At 31.4% G+C, this 16,392-nt stretch overlaps 2 protein-coding genes across 2 annotated transcripts in view; both read right to left on the reverse strand.

Moving 5' to 3' along the window:
- The window catches only part of LOC145334051 (long-chain fatty acid transport protein 4-like), a 28,509-nt gene extending 21,250 nt beyond the window's left edge, over positions 1–7,259 (reverse strand). Inside the window, exons 1-8 of the mRNA XM_080179333.1 lie at positions 7,188–7,259; positions 6,628–6,661; positions 5,684–5,745; positions 5,201–5,257; positions 2,912–2,976; positions 1,808–1,860; positions 983–1,062; positions 673–760 (exon numbers count right to left, since the gene is read on the reverse strand). Coding sequence (XP_080035459.1) covers positions 673–760; positions 983–1,062; positions 1,808–1,860; positions 2,912–2,976; positions 5,201–5,257; positions 5,684–5,745; positions 6,628–6,661; positions 7,188–7,251 — 503 coding nt within the window. The 5' untranslated portion in view covers positions 7,252–7,259. The remainder of the gene's footprint in view (positions 1–672; positions 761–982; positions 1,063–1,807; positions 1,861–2,911; positions 2,977–5,200; positions 5,258–5,683; positions 5,746–6,627; positions 6,662–7,187) is intronic.
- Positions 7,260–13,002: 5,743 nt separating this feature from the next.
- LOC145312677 (uncharacterized) overlaps positions 13,003–16,392 on the reverse strand; it is a 42,312-nt gene continuing 38,922 nt past the window's right edge. Inside the window, exons 26-29 of the mRNA XM_080151936.1 lie at positions 16,006–16,086; positions 15,130–15,315; positions 14,543–14,647; positions 13,003–13,184 (exon numbers count right to left, since the gene is read on the reverse strand). Of these exons, the coding sequence (XP_080008062.1) occupies positions 13,133–13,184; positions 14,543–14,647; positions 15,130–15,315; positions 16,006–16,086 (424 nt within the window). The 3' untranslated portion in view covers positions 13,003–13,132. The remainder of the gene's footprint in view (positions 13,185–14,542; positions 14,648–15,129; positions 15,316–16,005; positions 16,087–16,392) is intronic.

Raw genomic sequence — 16,392 nt, forward strand, 5'->3', positions numbered from 1 at the left:
TAAGGATACTGTTTAGTGTTTGAGGACATACTTTCTTACATTTTCAGGTCTTGATTATAGAGATGTATCGCATATAACATTGAACTATGTTATCCTCGGAATCAAATTTCCAATAAAACTAAATATGCCTAGAATTCTTTGATTCCAATCATTTTCCTTAAAAGTTTCAAAAACTTAAAAAGATGATTATACAAATGATGCAATTTACGCAAATGAATTTTTGTTTATCTTAAAATTTGCATATTTTGCATCTTTATAAGGAAAATACAAAGATTATAGGATTAAATCTCATAAAAATTCTTTTTCTTCTCCATATGTGACCTGTAGAGCGGGTCGGATTTGCAAGTTTTTTGGGATTTGCACAAGTTAAAACCATGTGAAACTTGAAAGGGGTTTTTGTAATCTAAAAACGACGGTCGCGCTGGGGGGAATGAAATGTGCCCACCCACTATAAAACCAGAAATTAAATTCCTTGAATCTCTGGCATGTTGCATATCAAAATAACCGTATTGAAATACTGAGCAAGAATCTGAAAACCGGTTTGAAAAATGTAAATTAAGTCTGAAATGATCTTTAAAGTTTGTAAGAAAGTCATCTCTCACGGGTCGAAATAAGCAGAAGTAGGTCCAATTTTAAGTATCTTTGAAGTTCTAATTAAATAAGATGACTAACTTTAGATTGCTGTTTATAAGAGCAGGCACTACACCAAGCATAGAGAGGCCAAGCCAGTAACAACAATATTCTACACGATTCTCAAGCACTGAAATAAATATTAGAAGCTTGTAATTTATTTGATTCAGTTTTTGTGTGATAGCTTTGGTCAAATGCTTTGGTAAAGTCAAGGAAACATAAATCAAATATAATATATATATATAAATTTTGTATTTTGTTGAATAAAATTTGAAGAATAAAATTTTAATACTTTTGAATTAATATCATTATTTCATCTATTGACCCTGCCCTAAAGATCTTGTGTTCTTACCTAAAGCCACGGCATCTCCTTTCTTGTATCCCTTGCCTTGAAAGTATCTGGCTACTTGACATGATTTATTCAGCGCCTCTCTAGGTTTTCATATCTTATCATTTGTTTACATTTTGCCTTTTTGTAAATGTTCTTAAGTGTAATATATGATTTATGTTCAATATATTTAATTTAATATTTTGGCCATTCAAGTACAAATTGAACATATTCACATATTCAAGGATTTTCTTTATTATTTGAATCCAATAATAGATATATTATCTCCTCTGGTCAATTTTAAAAAAAATGTGGGAACACATTTCGAAGGCCCTTTTAAAAAAAAGTCCATGAGGTTTTATTCCACTCAACATAACTACCTTACATATAGTACGAAACTGTATATTCCATGTGAAATGGTTGGGTTGGGTAACCACTGACATAATCACAGAATATGTGAATTTGCCTATCTAAAATATGTAATCAGATTGATTGCAAAACTTGAAATATTAAAATGTAATCGATTTTAATTGACTTTATGATTAGGTTTTTAAAATGTAACTTTTTTATTTTGAATTATACATCTTAATTCTTTTATTTTAAATTTTAAGCTTTTGTGGCTAGCCCATATGGCTATTAAAGCAAAAACTTAGATTTTTCCTGTCATAAACCCCAATATTGTGGAGCACTTTATAGTATGAAACATCCTGACTGTTTTAAAGCATCTTGTTAGACGATTTCATTTTTGAAACAGATTTCTAACCTACAGGTTACTTTGTTGATATTGCGATTTGCTACTTTTAGATATGTCATACTTGTCAATTTTAGATTCAAAACTTATAAGATTTCCTAAACGTAAGAACAATATCTCCTTCTGCATCAGAACAAAATGTAATCATTTTCTGAAAAAATATAAATTCTTTACGTAAATTTTAGATCTAATAAAATTAAAATATTTCAATATTTAAAGGTTTCAAGAGAAAAGGATAACATATAAAATGAGTAAAGAGGCGAAAATTAAAAAAATATAAATCTATTTCATGAACCTCTTTTTTATATTTTTTGTTGTAATTTTTTTCAATATAAAAAGTTAAAAACAAATCAAAGAAATGAAAAGAAAAATAATCTTTAAATTACTTTCTTTGGAAATTAATTTGATTTCTAACTGAGCTATCAATAGATTTATTTGAAATAAAAGATTAGGAGACCAAAATGAGAATAAGAGATAAAGGATTCATTAGCTAAATTTAGTTTTAAAAATAGAAAGTAAGAAATAATTGTTTTTTTTGGGAGGGGATGATTTTTCTTTGAACGTTGAAGGTACCTTCCCCCAAAATACCTGCCAATGAGAGGCTACACTGTAAAAAAGAACCATATCGGTTCAGCGGTTTGCGAGATCTTTTGGTACAAACAGACATACACAAATCCTGTTGTGTAATGATAAGTTTAATAATTAAAAATATATTGCAATGAATATATCATTCGAAATTTGAATACAATTTTAGAATCCTTGGTAATTGAAATATTATGTTTAAACTATATTCCTTAATCCAATAATGTTTTTTAACTTTAAAGATTTGGCAGTAACTAAAAAGGGAATGGATAATTTTAAAAAAAAAATGTAAAAATTGTTGGATTTTAAAATCCAGACATATTTATGAATTTTATATTACATATACAAGTTACTGTTGCACTATTTGACAAACCCTAAATTGTGTCAAAAATAATCCATAAGACGTAATAAATATGAGGAATTATCCATCTATTTTTTGTGGATATTCTTTCCCACTTCTCCTTTCATCTCCATTATTTCATTACGTCACGTGGATTATTTTTGACACAATTTCAACACAATTTGGGCTTTGTCCACTAATTAACCTGTCAAAAAGAGTGTTAAAATAGGGTAAACAATTTCTTTCCAAAATTATTTGAAAATATGTTCTTTATTTTTACCTTGTTAGGATATGTGTTTGCTATTTTGATGAACTTGTCAGGCACACTCGTGTTCGTGTATTTTGCTAAACAAAAAATAAATTTAAAAATCAATTTCGCTGTTTTTTTCCACTTAAAATTTTTACTAGTTGCAATTGTAAATAAATGGATTTATTATTGCTACTTGGATCTTACAGCAGATTATCATGTACTATATTAAAGTGAAACTTGTATTTAATGTTCCTCAGACGTAAGAATAGTTTTGGGACAATAAATTTGATACAAGCTGTATAAATCCATTATTGAGTTAAACCGCTTCGATCCTGAATCATACTTTTCTGATAAAGAAATTATCATTCAAAGATTGAAATCGATAAGACATTTCTAACATATCTTAATCGACTAGAAGAGCTAACCGTTACTGATATACGAACATTAGAGTAAAACACTAGAGGGAGAAAGGGTTAAATAACTGTATCTCCCCATCGCAATCGTCTTTTGCAACCTTTCTATTGGGTCATTGAAAATCAACCAATGGCATCGCTTATATTACACAGCCAAGTAGCAGAAAATAATTTAGAAGCAGACGAAAGAGGTCTTTAAAAAAATGAAGGGAGGTAGTTGTCTGTACATAAATCTATACTATAGATCTGTTATACGGACCGACCCTAATTGTAGAAAAGCTTAGTTTTTAAAAACATAAAGAAATTGTTATATCTCTATATATAACTACTATAGCTAATCCCCTAGAGGCTTCTAGTGGTACTTTATATATTTTATTAAAAGCGAAGCTTTTCTATAATTAGGGTCGGTCCGTCCGTCCGTCCGTAACGGATAGCTCTTTTCGTTAACTTAGGCATGTTAGAATTGTCCTATCGATTTCAAATTTTGCATGGTGATTCCTTTAGTAGTTAGGTACGATTTAGAAAGCGTAGCAACTCTATAATCATTACCAAAATGTCCGTACGTCCAATTTATACATGTTGTTTTTTTTACTTTTTTAACAACAAATTTTTATGTGATCTAATAATCCGATTGATCTGATTTTTGGTATACTGATTCCTGGGACAACAATGTGTAATGTTATAAGCAAAGCAACTCTATAATCAAATCCTAAATATGTAAGTATGTCCATAAACATTATCCTGTATAAAACAGTTTTTCAACCAATTTTCTTACAATTTTGCTTCGACTCTTATACTTATATATTCTGATTATTCAGTTCTGACACTATATAAGTGTTCATGTCCGTTTGTCCTTCCGTTTCAGTGCTTCGCTTTTATGGATGTTGTCATCCTTGTTTTTTTATATTTCAAATATGTAATTATTGCTATGTTGCGTTCAAGTCCAAACGTAAAATTTTTTTCTCGATTTTTTGTAATTTCTTTTGGGAGGGTGGTGGTATAAACCTTCCCAGGACCTATGAGAAGCTACCCTGTTAAAAAGAAACGAGATCCTTCGGTACAAACATACAAACACACAAACATAAAGACAAAAAGACAGCCATCCTATTACTTTATTATAAGGATATACTTAAAGATATTTTTTTCCAGGGGCTTTTTCTCTTGGGGGGAAGGGAGGGTTAACCATCCCTGGAACCATCTTGGTCCAGAGGTTAGTGAGATCCTTCGCAATACACGGACACACAGACATTAATACATACACATACATTAATACTATTATATATATCCGAAAAGTGTAATTGTAATTATAATGTAATTGATCAAAAATGCATTACATGAATAGATAATGAATATATGTATTGTATATCTAGCAAGGGCATCCAAGCTTTTTTAAGTGGGAGAGGGAGGGGGGTAAAAAATTGAAAATAATTTTTTTTTGGGGGGGAGGCGAGTTAATCTTAATATCATAGAGGCGAGGACGTCCAAGCTTTTTTTACTTGGGGAAGGGGGGAGAAGGTAAAAATTTGGATGGGATCACCCCTTTACACTCCCCCCCCTTGAACGTCCCTGTATTAAGGAATTACTATTTATAGTGTTGGAAATAAATTAGAAAACTATTATTAGTTGAGAAATTTTATCTTTATATAATTTCAAACTTTTAAGGTGAACTATAATACACCTCCCTCCCCCCAAAAATATAAACAAATATAATATATGTTTCTTCGGGGGGGGGGGGGGAGGTCGGAATACTCCCTCCCCCACATATATTTACTAAAGTGAATAACAATTGCATTATACATTTGAAAATAATGTCCATTTTTAGCTAAGCTTATATGTTCTGAAACCAAAAATGCTCAAATTTTAAGCTATAAATTATACAAAATCGTTTAGGAATTATAAGCTTTACCTGTCAATGTTTTGTAGAGAACTTTTATGAATCTTCTTATGGTCAACAGATCACGACCTTAATCAATAATGATTAAAATAATAATATTTTCATCTTTACATTTTCTTTTGACATTAAAAATAGTCGATAGTCGATAGATTTTTGTTTGTTTTGAATTTTTGAAACATACTCGCTTATAATTTCGGTTTAAAGCGTCCCTCTGCCCATCAGACAACCAACTCTTTGAAAAGTACCAACTGTGCATGGTAACGAGTTGCACCTGTTTTGGGCAAAGTCATTCTTACCTAGTAGCAGTGAGAACCGTCTTTAGTCATCATTATGACGCTGTGTGTTTTGAATAAGTTTGGTAATGACCACTAATGTTAATTAGCATTAAGTAGCGCATTTTTATAATTAAGCAAAAGATTGAATCTTTTAGAAAAAAAAGACAGTTTCAGCTGTAGTATATCAGCCCTGCCTATAGACATATAAAATAAAAGCTACCTAAAGTGTGATATGCCAGGTACAGATACTCGTGTCCACTTGCCAACAGCCATGCTGGTATGCTAAATTTAATTTATAAATTATATTTTGCCATTTCAAACAAGTGAATTTATTTACTTTTTGTGCAAATCCATTGAAACTGTTTTCTGGGATCGAGAATAATTATTTCTCGCATCTTTTTATAAACAGCTTTCCGCGGATATAGAATGGACAATTATAAGATTAAAACCAGTTTTTTAGACCCGGAGTGCCAAAGGCACGGGCTAAAAAAACTAGTTGTAATCTTATGATTGTACATTTTTATATTCGTAGAAAGCTGAAATAATACGATGCTAGACAAAGTTTTTTCGTGTAGATGAGAACCGGTTCTTATCCACCGGATTCGAATGAATACGAGAAAATGAATTACAACAATGGATATGGAATACCTGGATATTTTGAGAGATTCTCTTATACCCTGATAAAATATTTATACCCCTTCCCTCATGACTTTACCCCATCCCCTTCCCTTGGCAACGTCGGAACTTATTAACCAATATCTGATGACTATATTAGCAACCAAAAAAATATGAATATAAACGTCGACTTTACGGTTTTAATAAAGTGTTCATGGCTGACTTAATATCAACAGTCTAATGGAATTATAACTACTTGAAATTAGAATGCCACAATATTTTAACAGGGATCCCAGACATGTATGTTACTGTCAGGGACAAGAGACCAGGATTATGACATACAATTTCAAGTGTAAATTTCACCATAAGAACTTCCATTATCCCTCCCTCTTATTATCCACATCCATATAGTTACTTCACAAAAAAACTGGTTTTACACTAACATTACGCCACTAAAATATCCAAATTTCAAATGGAATTAATTTGGTGAATGACTGCCCCTAGTTACTCTAGTTACTGTATTGTCTTCACTAAAAACTAAATACCAACCTGACCGCTATCCCAATCCAGGGTGAATGTATCACTAAATTATAAAAGTATGAATAGTTGTTTATCGTATTACAGACAGCTTCCCGCGGATAGCAATAGTACAATTTATAATATCAATACAAGTATTATTAACCCTAATGGGCTTATGAAAATGGTATTAATATTATGATTTTTATTTATTGGTCGTACAAAATTGACTGTAATACGATACATAATTTTTCATCATGGATGAGAACCGGTTCTAATCCAGTAAATATTATACGGTTTCGAAGCAGTGCTGTAATATACACCAAGAACTTATTTGAATTTTATTTCATATGCTTGATAATGACTTGTTTAACTTTTCCATTCTAACCTTCAAGAAAAAAAAGATTATCCTACTATTCATTTGTTTTAAAATCCCCTATAATAAAGGTCTAATTGGATGGTTCGTTATTTTGTAATAATTGCTATTTTGATGAAGATAGTTTTGACAGTATAAATGCTGATATTGTTTAGAAAACTAATTTCAATACGGAAAGTATTGTTTCGGCATGAACAGATAAAATATTTGAAGTCACCTGTGAACATTATTCCCAAAACTAGAGTTACCAGAGTCAACTCTTTATATCGTACTTTCTCCATTTTGTTCTGTTGTAATGTAAAAATTTAATTATATCTGCTAGTTCTTGCTAACCTCAAATTAAATAGAGTTTTCCATTTCAGGGTAGGATTCCTATAGGTCCCTGTTATGATTTTAGGATTATTTTATTAATAAATAAAAGAAGCCTCTAGATTATAGGGCCATAGCAGGTATATATATATAAGTAACAATGTGTCTGTAGCTGTCCGCTTTAAGATTTCAATAATGTTCCACTTTGGCAAAAGAAAGCTTTTAATGTATCGTGTACCACCCTCCCCCTCTATAAGAAGCAAAGCTTAGTTCCTCTAAATGTCAATTCTAGAGATAGATCCACTAGTTTTTTTTTTAAAGCGAAGCTTTTCTATAATTAGGGTCGGTCCGTACGTCCGTCCGTCCGTCCGAGATAGATAGCTTTTTTTTTGTTAATTAAGGCATGTTAGAATTGTCCTATCGATTTCAAACTTTGCATGGTGATTCCTGTAGTAGTTAGGTACGATTTTGAAAGCGTAGCAACTCTGTAATCATTACCAGAATGTCCGTACGTCCATTTTAAACATGTTGATTTTTCTACTTTTTTAACAACAAATTTTTATGTGATTTAATTATCCGTTTGATCTGATTTTTGGTATATTGATTCCTGGGACAACAAAGTACAATATTATAAGCGAAGCAACTCTATAACCAAGTCCTAAAAATGTAAGTATGTCCATAAACATTATCCAGTATCAGGCAGTTTTTCATCAAATTTACTTACAATTTTGCTTCGACTCTTATACTTTTATATTCTGATTATTCAGTTCTGACACTATACAAGTATTAATGTCGGTTTGTCCTACCGTTTCAGTGCTTCGCTTTTATGGATGTTGTCATCCTTGTTTTTCCAATAGCAGAATAGTTATTTCTCGCATCGTATTATAAACTGAGGTGCCAAAGGCACCGGCTAAAAAAACTGGTTTTAATCTTATGGTTGTACATTTTTATATTCGTAGAAAGCTGGATATAATACGATGCTAGACATAGTTTTTTCGTATGGATGAAAACTGGTTCCTGTCCACCGGATTTGAATGAATACGAGAAAAAGGTTTCTTTCAGCCAGCTGCTTATTTTAAGGAATAAAGAATACATACTATTTATATGGGATAGGTCAAACTTCTGCATAGAAACCGGATCTAGTGCAGTTCACGGTAACGCATTTCTTGGATCGATTATCTACAAAAATCGATTAACTTTCAAGGCTGCTAGCAGACAAGCGGCTTAATTTATACATTAAGTTTGTTACAAAATTTAAACATACGCAACATGAGAAGGCCTATAAATAATCGGGAATAGCCATTACTCAATAATGCAACGCTATTATGCAATAACGTTATCTTGCAACGCACCTAAATGCTCTTTTCCTTAATTGGATTTTCCCTATAACTGATTATTTGTAGGCCTTCTCATGCAGCTCATATCGATGTGCAGGAATAACATACGCATTCAGCCGTTTGGCAACTAGTAGCTTTTAAAGTTTCCTGAGTTTTGGAGATAATCGTTCCAATAAATATTTTACCGTTAACTGCACTAGATCTCAGAAACCATTTTTATGTCTTTTTCAACGCAAAACGTCTGACTTAAAAAAATAGAGAAGATTTGCTTTTAAAGTTTTATATGAATAATAGCTTTGAACTTTTAATGAAAGGGATGAAAGAGAGATGAGGGCTAATTAAAAATTCTTAACCTCTTTTAACATATCTTAATAAATCAGAGAAAATGTTCGAATCTTTCAAGAGCAAAAAAGTGAGAGAAAAAATCGAAATCTAGTCACAAGAATACCATTACCCATCTTTATAGCATTTGAACTAATCTAAATATCAAGTTTGAAATACTTGCAAACTCTTAATAAATTCATTGTTTATCCTTTACTTAAGTACAAATAGTGATAAACTTTAAAAATACAAATTTTGATATCACAAAGATTTTTAAAGAACTGTTATCAAGTAAAATTATGTTATCTGAATGCTGAAATAAAAAATACTGAATGATTACAAGTAAACTAAAGTTTGAGTCTCTGTGTAAACATTTCAGTCAAAAAGGGTCGGGTAAGTGAGTAAATTATAGATCTAACAATCTTGTTATTACCATGTAGGACCTTAGAACATTATCCATTTAACCAAACGTGTTACTGTATTACCCAAAGAAATTATGTTCGGTATCATCCAATGATCCGACGCTTTGATTGTACGACCTTTGTATGGATATCCTGTTAGCGGACCAAAACATTTTACCTACTCTTTTTTTTGTCCCTTTGTATGTAGAAATGGTTATTTATTTATTAAAAAAGGAAAGAGAGGTGTTTAAATTTTTTTCTGGGGGATGGTCAGGGTTTATTTACCTTGAGAGGGCGGAGGTATCCTTTCCTAACATTGTTATAGACCTAGATTGGACCAATAAAAACCAACATCTCCACGAGATCCTTTGCAACAGACAGATTCACAGACATTCTATTACTTTTAACTAATATTTTTTCACTGTATTCCTGAACACAGGCGCTATCAATCTTAAAGTTAAGATAAAGAATTTAGCATAATTATCAAAAATAATTTCTTATCGAATGTTATTAAACTGTTATCTATTTAGCACATAAATAATTTATTACGCTGCTTTTTTGAGACGTAATCTTTATTCTCCTGCTTTGAATTACAAAGTTAAAAAGCGTAGTTGGTAACAGTTTTGGTTGCGTAGTTGCTAAATATTTTTCAAGTGTGGCTTCGAAACCGATTGATATCCACTGGATTTGAACCAGTTCTCAGTCACAACTGATAAAAAACGTGTATAGCATCGTATTACAGAAAATTTTCCAGGAATATTGAAATAAAAAACATAAGATTAAAACCAGCTTTGTTAGCCCCAAGAATTAGATCCATTTTTTTATTTTGATACCCGCGGAAAGCTGCCTATAATACGTTGCGATAGTTAAATTTTTTAACCTAGTGTAATCATTTGCCATAAGACAAATGTTTGCAGATATAAAAAAAAAATAATGACAAAGTCTACATATGATTAAAAAAGATTCTTTAAACCCATTGATGGATACATGTGTTGCTCGGTTCAGATATATTTGATTCATTTTAAGAAAGTTTCATACTTGCCTGTGTTGGAAAGGTTGCGTAATTCTCCTTAGTGTGACGACTAAGTTGCAAAGAAATTGTAGAGCAGATACGCGATTTCTTAATTAATTAACTAAACTACAAGGTGTATAACATCTGCCGTTCCAGTTTTGGGAGGCAGATACTTTCGCTTAATCTCTGAATTAATTCAGATTTCTGGTTACGATTAAAATTATGTATTTTTCCAACTATGCACATATAAACGTGAAGTCGCACTTTTATGAGAAGGAAAAAAAGATGTTTTGTAATTTGATTAGATTCCTTCGGTTGTCCTACATTACTGGAAAGCGCAATTATTTTAGGGACACCCTGTTTTCTTTTGGTTTAGTCTCATTTTAAGTTTAAAAATAAATTATTTCTTCATTTTAATTTGATTTATTATTAATCAACAATATAATATTTATAAATTAATCTTTTACATTGAAATTTTCTACAAATCACAGTAAACATTTATTTAAGACAAATTAAATACCAAAATCCTTTAATTCACAAATAGCCAAAAAATATACCCCCCCCCCTTCCCTATTTGTTAATTATTTAAGAATAAGTTCTGGCTTTTTCTGAATGTACAGAGAAGTTATATTTAGAAATTTTCTTATATTTGAATCATTATTCCATAATTTTAAAATTTTCAAATTATCCCAATTATTTTTATTTAAAATTCTTGACCAATTCTACTTTTTCTGACATTATAATGAAACAAATCAAGATTTAAATCAATAAAATTGCTAAAGCTATTTGTTCCTCTTTAAGTTTAGTAGTAATGTATATAATTTTAATTCAATCAAATTTAAATTCACAAAAACCAATAAAGCACAAATCCTATGCAATTCCAGGGTTTTAAAGGTAAGTAAATGACCGATTATTTGATGCTGTAAGGAAAAATTCAAACAAGTAAAAGTTTTGCTCTGTTATAATATCAACGTGACAATAATATATCAACCATGACCACTTTTATGCAATATTAGTAGTCGACATAAACAATTTAAAGTATGGATCAACTTAAGGCTTCTTAATTATTTTGATAATCCGTTTGTGTATATGAGTAGTTATGCATGCATGATCTTGCATGAATTGACACGACATGCCATCACTGGTCAATGTCGCCGCTCAGTGGCTATAAAAAATATGGTCATGGCTGATAATTCAATTTCTCGTATTCATTCGAATCCGGTGGATAGGAACCGGTTCTCATCCATACGAAAAAACTATGTCTAGCATCGTATTATATCCAGTTTTCTACGAATATAGAAATGTACAATCATAAGATTAAAACCAGTTTTTTAGCCGGTGCCTCCGGCACCTCGGGGCTAAAAAAACTAGTTTTAATCTTATAATTGTACATTCTATATCCGCGGAAAGCCGTTTATAATACGATACGAGAAATAACTATGATAGCATTAAGACTAAATATCTTGTCCATATACTAACTAGAAATAGACATGGAGTTTTTATTTATCTTATTGTATTATTAACAGCTTTCCGCGAATATAAAAATGTGCAGTTATAAAATTAAAACCATTTTTTTGCTCCGAGATGCCGAAGGCACGGGCTAATCTTATGATTGTGCATTTCTATATTATATAAACAAGATATAATGCTAGACATAATTTTTTCTATGGAGGAGAATCGGTTCTAATCCACCAGATATTAATCGGTTTCTAACGAATAATAGAAAAAGATTTCCAATCTCGATTTAAATGATTTATCCCAAATCTTTTCAATCTGATCAACAAAAATCTTGAATTTCATTAACTATAATCAAAGTGTAAGATTACAATTTTCCAAAATTAATTTATTTATTTAAGTTTATAAATATTGTTTGATTAAACTTAAATTTAAAAAAAAGAATGTTTTTTTTTATATGAAAAAAAGCGTTTTTGAATGATTTTTTATTGATGAATAGATATTACATATAAATTGATAGAATTATCTGATTATTTCAAAATTAGATTGTATTTTTGTAATTAAAATTGATTGTACTTTTCATATGGTCAAATATAACATACTATGAAATAAATTACATTGAATTTTATTTTATGTATCGACATTAATTACAATGTACAATGTTAGGTACCTTATTATATATCGGACTGGTTGAAAATTTCGAGGTAAAATATTTTCCAGTATGGCATCGTATTACAGACAATTTTCCATGGATATTAAAAAAATAATGCATTCGACCATTCGCGGCTAACACAGCTGGTTTTAATATCATAATTTTTTCATTTTCTCGGAAAGCTGACAATAATACGAAGCGATAAACAACTTTTTTGTTGTAATTTCTATTTTCCATGATTATTAAATAAGTTGTTAGGCCATCGCTTCCCCCAAAAACTATTCTTTACACTCATGATGAAAATTACAAATTAATACTACAGCGCAAATTTCCCCTTCTCTTGGACTCTAATTAGAATTGCTATTGTATTTTTAGAAAAACTTTTTGTATATGAGTAACTCTAGTGGATGCGATGCCATAGGTTTGATAGAGTTACAATTATAATATTTATTAGCGCAGCTACTCTATGAGTGTTCGTGTCTGTCAGTCTTTTTTTTCTGTCAGTAGGAACTTCTTTGTTGGCCAAATTTTTATCTGAAGTACATATGACTCACATTCAATCTCTAACTGTTTATTTATTTTTTCTTTTCATTTCTCTATCTCTTAGTGTATGTTTTTGCTTTTTAGCTTCGCCACTATTGAACGTAATCATTCTTGTTAAACTACTGTTTTAAATTATCGACTAGCACTGCTCTGTCTCAGATTTGATAGAAGGCTCAACCTTTTCCTAAAATCAAAACTCAATTAATAGTTATTTCAAGCATCGTATTATAAACAGCTTTTCGCGGATATAAAGTGTTCTTTTTTAAGATTTAAACCAGTTTTTTTAGCCCCGAGATGCCGAAGGAACAGGCTATAAGAACTTGTTTTAATCTTATGATTTTAGGTTTTTCTATTCGTGGAAAACTGTATATAATGGATGAGAATCGGTTCTAATTCACCGGATATTAATCGGTTTCGAATGAATATGAGAAATAAAACTTTAAAAATTATTAAGAAACAATTATGCTACAAATAAAAATCGAACAGTTAATAAGAATATTAAAATTTGATAACAGATTAAAAGTTTATAAAAATGCAAATAAAAACACTTTTAGATTAATTATGGTTGTGCAACTTAAAAAGCTTTCTTTAACAAATTATATTTTATAAAGTTTAAATTTAAAAAGTATCATAATTTCAAATTTGTATTTTTCCTAAATTATCTCTTAAAATTTGTTATTTTAAATATTCTTTAATGGCCTCTAGGGGCACTGAATAAATGGGAGGGATGTAAGTCGACCCTACACTTCTAATTTTAATTTTAAAAGAAAAAGCCCAAAATTGGCGGAATATTTCATCCAGGAGCGATTTTTTAGGAGGAAGGAGATACCCTCTCCCAAAATAGATTTTAACCTTCACTGGACCTGTAAGAAGCTACACTGTACAGAAAAACCATATCAGTTCAGCGATTAGTGAGATCTTAAGCTACAGACGAAAGAAAAAAACTTGATGTTACTTTTTTAAAAGCGAAGCTTTTCTTTATTAAAAGCGAAGCTTTTCTTTAATTAGGGTCAGTCCGTCCGTACGTCCGTCACACAGAGATAGCTCTTTTCGTTAATTAGGCATGTTAAAATTGGCATATCGATTTCAAACTTTGCATGGTGATTTCTATAGTAGTTATGTACGATTTAGAAAGCGTAGCAACTCTATAACTATTACCAGAATGTCCGTACGTCTATTTTAAACATGTTGATTTTTTACTTTTTTAACAACAAATTTTTATGTGATCTATTCATCCGATTGATCTGATTTTTGGTATATTGATTCCTGGGACAACAAAGTATAATGTTATAAGCAAAGCAACTCTATAATCAAGTCCTAAAAATGTAAGTATGTCCATAAACATTATCCTGTATCAAGCAGTTTTTCAACAAATTTAATTACAATTTTGCTTCGACTCTTATACATTAATATTCATTGATTATTCATTTCTGACACTATACAAGTGTTAATCTCCGTTTGTCCTACCGTTTCAGTGCTTTGCTTTTATGGATGTTGTCATCCTTGTTATAAGGATAATTTAAGGTTCAATTTTTGACTTACTTTTTCTTAATATCCTCTCTTTTAGGACTTGTTGTAGTTGATAAAGATTTTTGAATTTCATCTGGTAGAGGGGATGTTCTTGCTGAGCGGGGCACTTCTAGCCCTCTATGTAAAAAGACCCATTAGATATATTTTACTAGTTAATTAAACATTAAACAATCAATATATTTTTTAAAGTTACAGTTTTGATCTTACTGTATGGATTCTTTTCGGATCTTAAGGGATAAGACAATGAACGATAAATTTATTTACATCCTAAAATCATTGGTTGAAAAAAATTTCAATGCTGGTTTGGAACCAACCAATCAAAGTTTAATAAAAGTACCCAAAGTTTCAGAGCCAACAAATAAGAGAATGTGGTTTTTAAACTTTGTTTACCAGCATAGTTTATTCGAATAACCCTACCTTCTCAGATTCTAGCCCTCTAAATATTCAAACAACATGTAAGTTGTTGTACCCCTTAATAACATAATTTTGCTAAAAAGTGGGCAGATTTTACTGGTTGATTATTTTCTGGGGCCATTATTGAGCCGTTTATTAGATCTTATTATACATACATACATAACAGCATATTAAATTAAACTTACCGTGAAGTATTGAAAGGTATAGGTGGTGGTGGGGAAGGTGAGAAAGGGTGAGTATTATGCTGGCGTGATGAAGAAGCACTAGGAACCATCAAACTTTTCTGCAGCAAGGGCGCATTTCTCTTCCCAGGAGAGGTGGGCGTGGAAGGCAGGCGGGGAGAGGGAGTACGTGTTGATGGATTTGAAAACCTATACAAACATATGAAAAAATGTTTTCAAAAGTTTTGTAATTTGAGGCTCTAAAACTAAGATATTAAGTAAAAAAACAATTTACGTTAAATTACCAACCAACAAACCCCCTCTTTTTACCAATCTGACACTGATGAACTAGATACTGACCTAGGAGATGATAGAGAGTGAAGCTGAGCTGACACTGATGAACTAGATACTGACCTAGGAGATGATGGTGAGTGAAGCAGAGCTGACACTGATGAACTAGATACTGACCTAGGAGATGATAGAGAGTGAAGCTGAGCTGACACTGATGAACTAGATACTGACCTAGGAGATGATAGAGAGTGAAGCTGAGCTGACACTGATGAACTAGATACTGACCTAGGAGATAATGGTGAGTGAAGCAGAGCTGACACTGATGAACTAGATACTGACCTAGGAGATGATGGTGAGTGAAGCAGAGCTGACACTGATGAACTAGATACTGACCTAGAAGATGATGGTGAGTGAAGCAGAGCTGTCACTGATGAACTAGATACTGACCTAGGAGATGATGGTGAGTGAAGCAGAGCTGACACTGATGAACTAGATACTGACCTAGGAGATGATGGTGAGTGAAGCAGAGCTGACACTGATGAACTAGATACTGACCTAGGAGATGATGGTGAGTGAAGCAGAGCTGACACTGATGAACTAGATACTGACCTAGGAGATGATGGTGAGTGAAGCAGAGCTGACACTGATGAACTAGATGAGCTTGATCTATGCACCCTGTCCATTACAGTCCTAAAGTTTTTTTTTTACGTATTGTTGTAAAAATTTAAATAGCATAGGTACATTTAATGCTTTTTTTTCAAAAGTAGCAAGATGAGTAGCAATTTTATTTTTTTGGGGGAGGGTTTTTTATCGGTTATTTGTCTTAGATGGGTGGCAGCGGTACCTTCCACTAATATAGTTCAAACCTTTCCTGTACTTATGACAGACTTCTCTGAAAAGGGGAACCATACAGGTCCAGTAGCTTGCTAGATCCTTTGGTTCAAAGACATGGGTAGACAGACCGACATCATGTTACTTTTATCTATAGATAAAGTC

Source organism: Acartia tonsa, chromosome 2 (genome assembly GCF_053477335.1).
Source record: "Acartia tonsa isolate MP-2025a chromosome 2, ASM5347733v1, whole genome shotgun sequence".
Classification (NCBI taxonomy): Eukaryota; Metazoa; Arthropoda; class Copepoda; order Calanoida; family Acartiidae; genus Acartia; species Acartia tonsa.